We start from the raw sequence: 14,373 nt of genomic DNA, 5'->3' as shown, positions 1-14,373 counted from the left end.
AGAGGAGAAAAACCAAGAACACCTGCCTCAAAAAGAGACATAAAATATTTCATGTTTGATGTGAGAGGAAAGGGATGTCCAGTGAACTGCAGTAGAGAGAGCAGAGAACCTGGTCATAGGTGCCAGCCAGAGAAATAACCTTTGTCTTCCAGATGAGTGGAGGTGAGTGAGGAAAGACTGAAATCCAGCTAAATGAGAACCTTGGTCTTCCAAAGGTCAGTAGAGGTGCACAATGTAGTAGCACCTGTGCCTGCATCAAAAATTTTACAAAATCTGGCTTCTACACACCCAGTATAATAAGCATACCTCCATAATCTGTGATGTTAGCAGAATCTGCCTGCCTGCACATGCTGATGTGGACACACCCCCATTTTTCAGAGCAAACTATCCTGCCACAGGTACCTCCTGCCAGCATATGTACTTCAGACACTGGAGTGTGAGCAGCCCTCTGTCTGGGTAGGGGTCCCAATAGCTGGAAGCAGCCTGGGTACAGTTCTGTGAGGAATTCGTAGCCTGTGTTTTAACACGTGTTGCACCCCTCAGGACTCTTGGAGCCAGGGAACTTCCAACACGTCCAAGTGGGACTTAAGAGCAGCAGCTACAGCTCTGATCTTTCTTCTTTCCTGACCAGGGATGCTTAGTACCTACAGACAAGTTCATCCTGCTCTGTCATAAATTTTGTGATCTCAGGCATCCTAATTATAGGTCACTTCCTGGGAGGAGGGGAAAATGGTCTTCCTGCTCCTGAGGTCCCTCATTAGTTTGAAGTTCAACTAGGAAGTGGATCCCTCTTCTCAGCTCAGTCTCCCAAGTGGCTCCTGCAGCCAGCAAACTTGCTAGCTAACAGGTTTGGGCCAAGCCACTAAAGTCCTTCTGTCACGCTGGTAGTATAGTTACACATTTGCTCTAAATGGCTCAAACAGGGAGTAGGAGTCAGAGCTGATGAAAACAAAACACAAACACATGATAAGATTTCAGTAGTGCATATGCATAGTTGACACGACCCTGCTGTAGTATAGTCTAGTTTAAGCTGCAGGGGAACCAGTCCACTGAGCCTTTGGCATCCAGCTCAGCCAGCTGCTCTGTGGAGAAGGACAGGGGCAGAGGAGACCCATCCCTGCAGCTGGTGATTCAGAGCTCTCGGGTGAGGCTGGTTTTGGAGGGTTCATAAAGCGAGTTCCTGAAGTGCTGGGGTGTGAATAAGCCTGAGCTCCCTAACATGGCTGATGTGCTGGAGCAGGCAGCAGGCAGTGCTCTGCCCAGCTCGCATCAGCAGCTTTCTAAGCACTTCTCAACAGGGTGGGGTGGTCGCGTTTGCTGTAGTCACTGTTTTGTACACTGGGGGCAGAGGAGGGAAAGTGTAAAGTGTTCAAGTGAGTCAAGAAGCCAACAGAAGAGGGGCATTCCCTACTGCCTGCCCTCTCTCCCAGTGCCAGAGTGCTGTCTATTGATAAGATTTTTTTTTTTTTTAAGCTGTTGGACTGGAGCCCCTGCTCTTGTCCTAGTTGCTCATTTCTTCTCTGCAGCAGCTGCATGGACCCAGCAGTCCTTTGTTGGCTCCCTGCAGCCCTGGCCAGCAGCCACTAGCACTCATTGCAAGCCTGTTCGTGAGGGAATTTACCTAGGAAATTCAAACAACAGCAATAAAATAGGGCTAAATGTTCACATACACTTACTGTCCTGCTACCAAGCAAGTGGTCTAGTCTTCCTGCAGATGCATTCTTTGCCCTTTCAAACTGCTTGTTGTGGTGCCCGTCACTGTCTTCTGTTTGAGCTATCATAGCTCAGAATGATTCTGACAGATCACTGATGTGATGGTAAAAATATGCTGCTTTTTACCTTCAATTATTTGTCAAAAAATATAGAAAAGTCGGTGCCTTTCCAAGGCAATTAATTTATGTCCTTATTTTCTCTTGCATGCTGGTGGAGATTTCCTCAGGCTACACATTTAAGAGAAACCTGAAAAGTGCTTGAGGGATCTGCACTTGAATCTTTTCATCTCCAGCCATCGCTAAGTGGGCCTTTGCTGCAGGCTGGCAGAGTCGGAGGAGCAGCACTGCAATGTTCTTAAAATATAACTATATTTAATAATAACAAAGGAAGTATAAACTCACCAGCCTGTTCAGTTGCTTTTTATAGCAATGTTCCCCCATTTCAAGCCTGCGTCAGTGTTAAAGTGCAACCCTTAAATACAGTTAATCTTGTTCCGCTGAGAGTCACATTTTCCAAGGAGGATCTCAGTTGCTAGTGCTTGATGTTACAATAACTCAAAGCTGCCAGGAGCAGAGGGGAGGCATTATTTTAAATTAGTATATATATATTAAAGAAAGAAAACAAAAATCTGGTTGGGATGGTTTTTTTCATTTGTGAGTAGTTTGGAGGTTTTGCTTTTTGGAAAAAGAATGCAATACTGAGAGTGCAGAAGAAGTGCATTCATCCAGTGTTGCATCTAATTAGCAGTGAATAAAAATCTAGGCCAAGCCCAAAGCCATGGGAATTAAAGATCATGCAGATTGAGATTCTGTGGGCTAACTATATGTCCTGAACCTTTGGAGGGCAAAAAAAGACACTGCAGCATCTGCTAGGTGGGTAGATGTGTGTACAGTTCAGCATGGAAGAGGGCAGCTTTTTTGTGCCTTTAGTCTGAGCTTGCTGAATTTAATTCTTCTCTTTGCTACAGATCCCCGTTATCAATTTGGGAAACAACATCTTCTATTTGTGACACAGCTCCTGACCTGTGATGCAAAGCTGCATCCCTGGGTTCTTTGTAGGGTTAGTTTTGTATTCAAGAAGGTGCCTGAATGAAATGCCAGGACATTCAAACAGATGAATTACAGAGTGCAGTAGCTCAGCTGAAAGACAGAAGAGGTTCTGATACCCAAGTGCAGATTCTTTCACAAAAGGATCCTTGCTTTTGTGACTGAACAAGGTGTAGTGCAGGCACTACAAGCACCCAGCCCTACATATTGTCCATACATAGAGAGAGATGATGTTTCTTTTCCTTTTCCTTAATTTTTTTAAAATTTTCATTTAGTTTAACAAATGTTTCCACTATTGGTGTCAGAAGCTGTGGTAGAACGAAAAACCAATTAGATTTTTAGGAAATTTGTAAATATTTACACTCCCATATGTACAGCAAAGCAGATGTCTGCAGAATAGCAGCTGGAGGTGCAGCAGATGTGCTGGACTAAAGGGAAGCCTCTTGGAAAGGGTTTTTCAGAGGCAATTTAAACTCTCCACCAGGGGCTTCAAGGAGAGAGAAATTAGCATGGAAATCTTGGCTTAGGGTGGTAAATATTCCAGTCCCTAGGCCAGGCCTGTGCCATAAAGTGCCTTTGTGGCACACAAGGATATGCTCACATATCCTTGGGGATGTCGGGCTTTGTGTTAGAGCAGGCAGCCAGCCTGGGTTTGCAGGAGGAGAGCTAGGACTAGAAAAAGGATGCTCATAAAAAGTCTCAAAAGGAATCAGTTCTTTCCACAAAGGGACACTTTAAGAAAAAAATACATGGCTCTACAAACCTTTAAAAAGTTTGGGATTTTTTCAGTAATTAATTTCCATAGTTAGCTTAGACTGATGAAAACCTTCTGCCTGCACCAGTGAGCATCCGGAGCCTAATGCAGGCCTGGAGGTAGTGCAGGGGATACCACAGGACATAAGTACTTTTCCAGCACATGCAAGGGGTTGCATTTTTGCAGACATAAGTTCATGATCATTGACAGAAAGACAGTCAGTTTAGCTCAATCCTTTCCTTATGTGGTAAGGAACAGAGGGTAAATAACTGGGGCCAGGAGGCTGAGGTGGTTTTGTCCCTTGCAGACATTCTGAGAGTACTTCATCCTCAGGGCAGTTGGTGTCAGTTTTAGGAGGCATAAATGAAAGAGTTTGCCTTTATTGCAGAATGCAAGTGGTGGCATGGCTTGAATCCACAAAGGCAGCAGAATTGCTTTTACTGGAAAGAAAATATTCCCAAGCTGCTTCAGAGGAAGCAGAAGTAAAACAGGCCACCAGTAGGTCTTTGTCACCTAATGATGGTGATTTTGTTGGAAACCATGAGGAGCTGGGAGTGGACTCCCTGGCTGAGCAGAAAGAGGTACTGGAGTAAGTCAAGGGTGATCAGCATTTGGAGCCCTGCAAAATGACCTGCTTAGCTTCACAAGGGAGGACTGCCTCCTGCCCTTGTGTTTACAGTACTGGTTGCCTCTGAAATGCTGATCTTTCTAGCACCTTCTTTGTATTTGCAGAACATCATAAAGAAAGTAATCGGACAAAAATTTGTATACAAGTTTGTCTCCTTTCCTGAGATTTTAAAAATGGATCCACATGCTGTGGAAATCAGCAGAGAGAGCCTTTTGCTGCAGGACAGCGACTGTAAGATGCCTTCGGAGAGCAGGGATCAGCACAAGCACAGCTTGTCAGCACTGAAAAGCACAAGCCGTAATGAATATATCCACTCTGGCCTGTACTCCTCTTTCACTATCAACTCTCTACAGAACCAGCCAGACCCTTACAAGACAATCAAAACAGAAAAACTGGAGGAGAAGTCAGAAGGAAACACACCAGTTGAAGAAGTCCGGACTGTTATCAGATTTGTGACAAACAAAACAGACAAACAAGTTACAAGGCCCATGGTGTCGTTGCCTTCTACTTCTGAAACAGCAGCTGCCTCTGCTTTCCTCAACTCTTCAGTATCAGCTAAAATATCTTCCTTAATGCTACCCAACAGTGCCAGCATTTCATCTCCATCATCATCCTCTTCCAGGTCACCATCTCTGTCTCCCACCTCACCCCTCCCTACAGAACACAGGAGCTTCTTCCTTGAGTCCAGTTGCCACGACTCAGATTCCCTTGAGCCTCTGAACCTCTCCTCAGGCTCCAAGGCCAAATCCCCATCTCTTCCCCCAAAGGCTAAAAAACCCAAAGGCTTGGAAATCTCTGCCCCACCTATGATTCTCTCCAGCACTGACATCGGTTCCATCGCCCTCAACAGCCCTGCGCTTCCTTCAGGATCCCTGACTCCAGCTTTCTTCACTGCACAGGTAAGACCTGCCTGTCTCCAGGTATTCCCTCCTTGTGGCCAAGAGTGTTAGATCTATGGGTCTGTCACCACCTGATGGGAACAAAACCCCAACACATGGGAAAGAGGGAAACACAGCAGTGCTCTGAACAAGGGGTGGAAAGTAGGTTTCTCCTGGGGTTTGTTCCTAATTGAGTGTGGGAAAAGCCGTAGCTGTTTGCAGACTGCCTGGAAGGATAAGGAGATGGGCAGCCATTAGTGAATTGTTTATCAGTTCAAACCAGCCTCCAGATCTACAAAACAAGCAGGAAAAAGCAAAAAAGAAAACCAAAGGGGTTTTGTAGGTCACAACTTGAGCATGTGGGATTTCTCTACTAGATGTTGCATCCATTCAAACAGTGTGACCTTTTTGTTAATTTTTGAATGCAGAGCAAATTAAGTGATTCCTAAGACAGGCTCTGAAGTCAGTTTAAATTTCCAAAGTTGTACAGATCCACAGAGTACTTGCCAGAGCCTCCCTTCAGCACAGACCTAGTGAATAACCAGAAGGTTATTTTGTTCTTTTTAATAACATATTTGTGGTAATGTCGACAGCAAGTTCTCATTTTCAAGCAAGTCTGTGAAAAAAACCCTAGGAGTTCAGAGCAGAAGAGGAAAATCATATAGATATGACTATGTATGTTCATTGGTGAGTTTTGTCTCACAATACCACCTCAGAATTAGACAAAAAAAAGTCCAAGAGTAAAATCATCCCAATGTGGAATATCCCCCAAGATCCCCAGCCTTGAAATAGCAGTTGATGCAAATATTAGCATTGAATGTAGCAAACCGGACAGTAAATAAATACGTACAAAGGTGTATTACAAGCTCCCACTCACTTCAGACTGTCTAGGACACACATGGTATCCAGAATCCTGTCACCTCTTCCCTGTTGGAAGTTGTTGGAGGTGTTTGATGCAGGCAGCATTGTGTGCCTGCATGGCACAAAGGCCCTGGCAGAAATGAATGTTGGCAAGTGCTCTCAGCCAGCACAGCACTTGCTCTTCTGAGCTTTTCAGCTGGCTGCAGAGCGAGTTTGTGCAGCTCAGGCACACCTGTAAGCCACTGAGATACAAAAGTGTGTCACCAAGAAAGAGGAGTTGTGGGCTGACACCTGTCATTTTTGACATTTTTGACATCATAAAGCCTTTAAGTGAAGTTATGTTTGACAGGAAGAACAGAAGTGTGGCAAACCAAAACTGAGATGCATTGACAAACGTATAACCTCTAACTGTGGTATAACCACAGTATTTTGTTTGTTGGGAGCAAATCACATCAGATGCCAACCAGACACAATAACGGTGTGAGTTGTTTCAAACCCACTTTAATCTGCTGCTGCTCCAAACCACAGGATGAACAGAGATTTGTTTCCTCATTTTGTAATTATTTCTTTGAATATTTAACTTTCCCATTCATCTATAAACTGGTGTACTTACTGCCCTGAAAGATGTAGAAGGGAATTATGTTGAGGATTGTGGCACTCCTTTAGCAGGAAGGATAGCTAAGGCTGGGATGAGTGTTACCCAACTTAAAGCCATCACAAACCTTTTTCTGTGATAGGTTGTCCTATCACAGAAGAGGCATATGGCATCTGTGTAGGATAGTTTCTGGGTCTAATTATTTAAACTTTTGGCTATACAGCAACATAGCTTTTATCCTCTCCTTTAGCCTCCTTTTTCTAGTGTGGATAAGAAGCACCCTGCATCCTAAACGCTTGTCCTAGTGAATATAAACTGAAAATTACGTAACAGCTGTATTCAGATAACTGTAATATCACAATGCAGAATAACTAAAACCATAATTTAGACTGGAAATCTGCTGTTCATCCCATTATCCAAGGAAGAACATGCATCATATCTCAAATGGTCTCTGATTTATCAGATCCCAGTGTGAAACACCTGCTGCCATGGGCAGGTGCAGAACAGAATGTCTGCTGCAGGAGTGATGTAGGTTCTGAGAAGGTCCTGCTGCCTGAGAGGGTATTTCAAATGGCTTTCCACTGTACCTGCTGGTCATGAGGAATACTGTCAGGTGGAATGCTGTGAAAGGCCACATGATACACACAATCAATTTCAGAACAGAAATGTATGTGTGACAGCACTTCCTGTTATCTAACAGCTGGAAGTGACAAGATTGTGCTTACACACATTGTCACGGAAGTCAGGAGCCATGAGCATCATTGCTTAACATAATCCTGTGCAATGAATGATTTCTATTTAAACTGTTCCTGTGCTTAGATTATAATGACATTTTTAAAGTAGGAACTTCCCAATGGGTTCCACATCTAAGACCAGATGTACAGCTGCATGCAGGCAGAAAATGAAGTGACACATCAATTTCCGCATGTAATTTAGGGATAGCCTGTCCTGTGGTGTTGTTTACACTTAGGTTTCCTCTGGTGGTTTTGATGCTTGGCTGATGGCAATACTGAGAACAAGCCTGGGAGGCCCTGTGCTCTTTTTACACTAAATATTAAACAGATTTGGAGGCTTGCTTTGGCTGGCTCTTGGTTCTGGCAGAACTTGCAGATGTTAGTGCTCTGCTCATCAAAGGACGTGAGCTTTTGCTTAGCACTGTTGTTAGTCATGCTAGCAGAGATGAACGGAGGGCAGCTCAGTTTCAGGTCTCTCTGAAGACTTGCTCTGGCTGTATCTAGATAGGAATAAACACCTCCAAATTTTCCTCATTATTTTCAAAAGACCCCCTCAAGAACTGCACTTTCATTTCTGGATATCTGCAGCTTCTTAAAGAAAAAATAAAGAATGGAGGCTGCTCACTGGAGTTCTTAGTACAGCTGGCACAGTACTGTGTCCTTAGTTGAGTGTTGTTGGCTCTTGCTGATTACATCTTTGGTTTTAAGGTTAGTAGGCTCTTCTGTAAGTAGATCTGAGTATTTATCCTGACCTAATTCAGTGTGTTGTCAGCCTCAAAAATCTCCATCGGTAGCCGCCTGCCAATGGAGCATCAGCTTGAAATGCAGCACATGAAAGGGGCTCTCACTGGTGCTGCTGATTTCTTTCTCCATGAAAGCAACATGGTCCTGGGAAGAGAGTGTTTTGTAAAGGACTTTTGACAAGTGCCTGCTTGTCAAGTGTTTTGGGTTTTTTTTGTTTTTTTTTTTTTTTTTTGGTTTTTTTTTGGGTTTTTTTGACAAGAGCTGTCACTTACTGAGATCAAGACTGAGGTCTTCTCCCTGCCAGGCCTCCATCCACTCTTTGCTCCTTTTGTTGTCATGCAGATATATCCCAGCCCTGACTGGTACTCCTGTGACCTGCTGATTTACTGCATCAACATTTTTTGCTTTCCCAGTGATACCATGGGTTTATTACTCCTTGGGACATAACTGTGGTTTCTTCCATGGGGTTTCATGTTTCTGATCCACCTTCTTCAGCACAAGGAAGGTGGCAGGGTCCTTTCCCTGCACATTTCTCCACAAACCTCACTTCTTCTGAGATTCCTTAGCAAAACCATTCAAGAGCAGCCAAGGTCTTTGTATTAAACAGCCTTTCAGAATCACCAGGATAACTTTAATGTTTGCTGCTCCTTGTCTTTCCCATCTCTTCTGCTGGTGCCAAACTGTTTGACCTTGTTGTGAACTGCAGTGCAAGCATGTCACAGCAGGTCTGTGTTCTGTGTATCTGCACAGAGCCCCAAACACCGCAGCTGATGCCTCAGGCACTGCTTGGCGAATGAAGTCTGTGATACTCAAAATGCACGTGAGCTGTGGCAGTGCCTGTGTGAGCCTGCTCTCTGCCGGGGCTGGCAGGCAGCAGGGTGTCATGGGCCCTGGAGTCAGCAGCTGGTAAGGGAGACCCTGGCTGCGACTGCCCTACGTGGGAATTTGTAGTTCTGGCCCAGTGGGGAGCACCAGAATACATGACCTGCTGTTACTACAGGGAGATGCAGATACTCTCTATCTTCTATCTTCTCTTTACATATTTTAAACTCTGGACAAAAGGATGGCCCAGTTCAGAAGAGCACCGAGGCAGTTGTTCTACGCAGCAAAGCACATGTTTGCTTGCTAAGTGTGTACTCAAATTCCATTAAGTGCTTTACTAAATAGGACTGATTTTGATAATTGGCATCAAGATTACTGGTGAGATTAACTCATTATGCCATATACTTTTTTCAAAACTGTCACATGTTCTTTTTTGGCATGATGAAAGTTATTCTGAATACAGAATAATTCACGTAATTCTTCATTGAAATGAAGATTTGCATGTGTTCCAACTCTTACCTCCCCTCCAGTTGTGCTTTAAGAATGCTGAGGGCAATCCCAGCAATTCTTGTGCATCATGGCACTGGAAGGAGGCACCTCTGAGTTGGGAAAAGCCTTGGATTCTAAGTTCTTGCCATTTTGGTTCTTTTCAAACAACTAGCTGTGCTCTCTGTGTCCCCCTGGGCACCCAGCCCATACACCTGCCTCTCCCTGCTCAGCCCATGCATTCTTGAAGCATGCTTCTTGAAGCCTCTTCCATTATGAAGAGGTGCCATCAGGGGACTAAACGTCCAAGGCCAGCAGTGATTCTTTCAGCTCCACGCATGATTGCAGTAATGCTTCAAAAGCTGCAGTCAGGTCAAGGAATTGCTGCCCTTCAAAAGGCAAAAACTGATTCTGAAGGAGACTAGGTGATGGTGGCAGGCACCATGGTATTATTCTGTATGTTACAATGCATGAGTGCGGTTCAAATAAACAGTAACTGTGCATCTTGTTAAGCAAATAGAAATTAAATCAATTTACATATGAAAGAATATTAAATGTGCAAGTATCCAGTACTGACCACTGTGGGGCCAGGATGCAGGGCTGGATGGGCAGCTGCTGCTGACCATGCTGTATGTCTGAATTCACTGGGAAACAGAGCCAGTAGATGATGTGTAAGGCTTTAGGGGTGGAGAGTGCTGCATGGAGCTGTTAACTCTGAGCTGTGCATGATGGGGTGCTTTTTGTCTTGCAGACCCCCAGTGGATTATTGCTGACCCCCAGCCCACTGCTGTCTAGCATTCACTTCTGGAGCAGCCTCAGTCCTGTTGCTCCTCTGAGTCCTGCCAGGCTGCAGGGACCAAACACTCTGTTCCAGGTAGGTCTTCCCAATGCACAGCTTTCATTGCTAAATGTGCACACATGGAAGAGACATTGGGGGAACATCTCCTCACATCATCCTGAAGCTTTTCAAACAGATCAAGAAAATATGGGCATTACCGGGCACTTTTAACGAGAGGCCTACTTACTTGTACCCTCTTCCAGTCCTTGGCAGCACAGTCGGAACCTACACGGCAGCGTCTGCTGCAGCAAGCACACACATATTTGTGTGAAGGAAAGAGAAATAAATGCTGGACCCCGGAGAGAACAGGTAACAGAGCTCTCAGAGTTGCAGGAAGAGAGTGCAGACCAGTCAGTGACCAGCCAGGAAAGGGCTGGAACACAGACTCTGGGAAAACCAAGACTGTTTGGGTCTCTCTCAGTGAGGTGGATATAGGTTTATCCTTTTGTCCTAATGAGCTACTTCTCACTCAGAAAGCAAGGCACTCTGAACCTAAAGGCTCTATTTCCAGTTCTCCTGCCAATTATCCATGTGTCCTCAAGCAAGGACATACCTCTGCACATGACCTCGCCATATGTAATCGCAGAAAGGCAGCACTGTGTCCACTCTCTCCTGAGTATAGGCAGAGTAAAATTCTCAAAGTTTTATAGAGATGTGGTAAATACAAAAGTTATTAAGTAAGCCATGATGGCCACAGCACTCAGCAGCAGCATTTGCCTGAGGCTCAGGAAGAAGATGGTGGGGATGGTATTTGCAGCTCCAGCTGTAGCTGCTGCAAAACAGCTGATTCATTAAGTCACAGAAAAAATTATTTTGATCTGCTGATTGGCAAGAAGCACAGGAGCCCAACAGCCATCTGAAGAGTGCAAGGATACCCCTGGAATGAACTGCTGTGGATGGCCAGCACTAACAGAGGAGAAGGCTGCTGCTAGACAGGGACCCTGTGTTAGTCTGTGAACCTTCAGGGAGGCTGACTGCCCAAATCCAGGGCTGGGCTTTAGTTCAAGTAGTTGGTCAGGTACTGTCTGCACTGAGATAGTCAAGTCTTCCCACCTCCAGCTGCACATGGAGCTCAGGGCTCCTTATTTGTGTTTCAGATAAACTCAGTAATCCCTACTGGACCTTAGTTTTGCGCACATGGTTAGAAACAGCCAGACATTTAATCTGAGAAGTGCCTACACCAAGGCCTGGGATGAGCTCATATGGACACATGCTGGCCATTCCCTGGGGAACTGAAAGTGAGGAGGGGCCCTAGCTTTCCCTTCTGAGAGACCCAAAGGACCTTATAAATTATGTTTGATTCAAGCCAAGGCCACGATAACAAGTTGTAGAGCACAAAGCCTTATTTTAACAGTAAATAGGAAATGAAAACCACAGCTGAGGCCCAGTCAGGCCCACTGAGAACTGATGGGTCAAGCCAGTGTAGGCGCCAGGGCAGAGCTCTCCTCAGGCTGCCTGCACAGGCCAGCCCACACTCCATGCATACCCAGGGAAGAGCTTGTAATCAGGTTCAGTGTTTCAATGAATCTTGGCAGAAGTGATGGAAGCATTTCCTGAGGTTTGGTGTGGTTAAAGCAGAGGTATCAGCCAGTCCGGGCCACACCAGGAGCACGGTGCCAGACCCCCTGCAGCACCACGCTGCTCGGCCCGGCCTTACACGGAGTGGGGCAGACAGGAATCACCAACTACCATCTGATGGAAGAGTAAACTTGTTACGAGCACGTTATTACATGCACGTGGAGGGGGTGGTTACCACAGTTGTCTGTCCAAGGACTGATCTGATAAAGGATAAAAATACATCAGATGCTTAAAGTTGTTCAGCTCTTGTCTCCCTCAAGCCAACAGAAACCCAGCACAGCTCATGGAGCTGGGCCTCGAGGCCAGATCAGTATCTACCACTGGGATAATTCCTGCCTCATGCTGCAGCAAGTTTATTCCACCTACTTGCTTTACTTTTTCTCAGGTCAGAAGTTAAGAACTAGTCAATACCCACCACTGCAGGCAAGGTGCTGTCATGATACCGTCATGAACTAGGAATATACAGCTTCTGTATTGAATAAGTTTTTTTGCACAGTACTTCAGAAGCAGCAGGTTAATCTAAATGACAATACATTGTGCTTTGCATGCTGAATGACCCAGCGTAGCTCATTTGTAGTTTCTGAGTGAATGCAGAAACTGTAATTACTTGAGAGTAATTTTCCCCATGCTTTGTACCCCAGTTGTACTTTTTCTGCCCTAAAACTACATCTCAGCTTTCACTTTTGCCAAACTCTTTCCTGCATAAAAGACAGACAAAAAGGATGTACTGTAATTAATAGAATGTAGACTGAAGAACATTTTTGGAAGCACAATGGATGGCAAAGACTGCTCTGTAGTGTTCACTTTCCCAGGGTGATGATAAATGTATTATGTGAACTTTTATATATAAAATGGCCAATAACAGATTTTTATATCCTCGTGCATTTACAAATTATTCAGGTTTTGTCCTCTATTTTGCATTCCTAATGGCTGATGCAAGCATTTGATATATGTCTTACTGTACAGACATCACAACTCTTGTAACCATCTGGAGCCATTTGCAAATGCTAAATCCATGTGCTTCTTGGGCTGAATGTTTTGAGATAAAGAGTGATTTTTACCTTTTGGCCTCTTAACAGTTTCCAACTCTGCTAAATGGTCACATACCAGTGCCACTCCCCAGTCTGGACAGAGCCTCTTCACCAGTACTGCTTCCTCCAAATGCTCAGAAATCCTGATGATGCCTCATCATACCAAGGACGTATTGGTGAATTTAACACTTCATTCCTATGGGCTAGTTTTTCCTGTGTCACGAGAAGGACATTGTGAATCCCTTTATTACTTTGGTTTGCACTTTTCATTACATGGATAATCTACTTTTATTATGTTAGCATTTTTCAACAGTGTTTATATATAAAAGTATATATAAATCTGTTATGCATTAAATGAATTATAATTTTTTTATATCATAGCTCTCAAGTGTTGAACACTTCTGTTGTTGATGAAGTACTTTTCGTAATGGATTGCAACAATGTACCTAATAGGGATGTGAAGCTTCTTTTTAATCCCTTTTTCTGCATATTATGCATTGTGCTTGTGTAAACTATAACCGGCTGTGCCTTCTTTTGCATAAAGTCATGTAAATGATTTATATATTTTCTAGTATTAAGATAAAAAGTTGAAAGAAAAAAACTAGTATTGAACAGCCCTATGGTAGTATTTCAGTATTTTCTCCACAGCTAGGCCATATGATGCAGTGTATTAATGTAACTTTGTATTAAGTGCTTTCAAATTGTATAAAAATAGCCTTATAATTTTTCTTTGCTGAAGTGAAAAACGTAATCCATGTTACAGCCAGATGTAGTTCAGAGTAACAAAGCCACATTTATGCCCAAGTTCTTCTGTCAAATTGCAAATGGGAGGAACTGGGCTGTGTATGTTCATGACATGTTTCCAGCATTTGAGAGTACTTCTGTGGAAAAGGAGACATTGCTCACAATTTATTTGGCCTGTACTTCTCATGAACTGTCACCATTACAGCTGGAAAGAGTGCAGGTAATCTCTGTCCACCCAGGGAATGAGGATCATTCCTGATAACCTCCAGGTGCTTTATTCAGCTGTGCCAAGTGCCTTGTACTACTTCCCTGGAAAGACTATTGTAGCAACTCAAGCTCAGAAGGTCACATTTCCCCTTCCCCCAAAGCTGGAAAAGTTACAGGTCTGTAAATTGATGCCTGGTGCTTGCAAAGAGGCAGAGACTGTACATGTGGGATGTTTATGTATAAACAGATGAATTCTGGATGAAAAAACAGCACTGTGTTACTATATACTTGCAACTTGGACTTACTGGGTATGTCCTCTACCTTGAGGGGATGGCTTAGTCATCTAAATGTCAGGTTAGGATTAGGCCAGACTCCCTGGCACCACAGACTCTAATCCTGGCAGGGCTGATGCAAATCTTCAGTTCCCTGAGGTGGCTAAATTGGCTTGAATGCAGCTTTACTGTGTTGGTTTTTCAGATGAGACCCTAAAAGCCAGCCCCAAATCTGATTCCTGTTTGTGACAGGTCATTCAAACCTCTACTTCGCTTTCTGGCCGAGCAGCTGGCCACAGTCCATTCTTTTTGAAATGTATGCAGTGAGTTGTCTGCTGATTTTCTGCTTGGATGCATTTCAGTGATGATGTGTGTAGTTATTTGTAAAGTGCTTTTGGATCCTTCAACCTGAAAGGTGCTAAATAAACATTTTATTAATGCA

The 14,373-nt window shown here is 44.1% G+C and overlaps 1 protein-coding gene across 1 annotated transcript in view; it reads left to right on the top strand.

Annotated features, from left to right (window-relative positions):
- The window catches only part of ELK3 (ELK3, ETS transcription factor), a 35,752-nt gene extending 21,379 nt beyond the window's left edge, over window positions 1–14,373 (top strand). Inside the window, exons 3-5 of the mRNA XM_008636554.2 lie at window positions 4,246–5,040; window positions 10,013–10,135; window positions 12,757–14,373. Coding sequence (XP_008634776.1) covers window positions 4,246–5,040; window positions 10,013–10,135; window positions 12,757–12,855 — 1,017 coding nt within the window. The 3' untranslated portion in view covers window positions 12,856–14,373. The remainder of the gene's footprint in view (window positions 1–4,245; window positions 5,041–10,012; window positions 10,136–12,756) is intronic.

The sequence above is a fragment of the Corvus brachyrhynchos genome, unplaced genomic scaffold, assembly GCF_000691975.1.
Source record: "Corvus brachyrhynchos isolate BGI_N302 unplaced genomic scaffold, ASM69197v1 scaffold56, whole genome shotgun sequence".
NCBI classification, from domain to species: Eukaryota; Metazoa; Chordata; class Aves; order Passeriformes; family Corvidae; genus Corvus; species Corvus brachyrhynchos.
The sequence above is the reverse complement of the archived record's forward strand: the minus strand, read 5'-3'. Positions and strand labels throughout refer to the sequence as shown.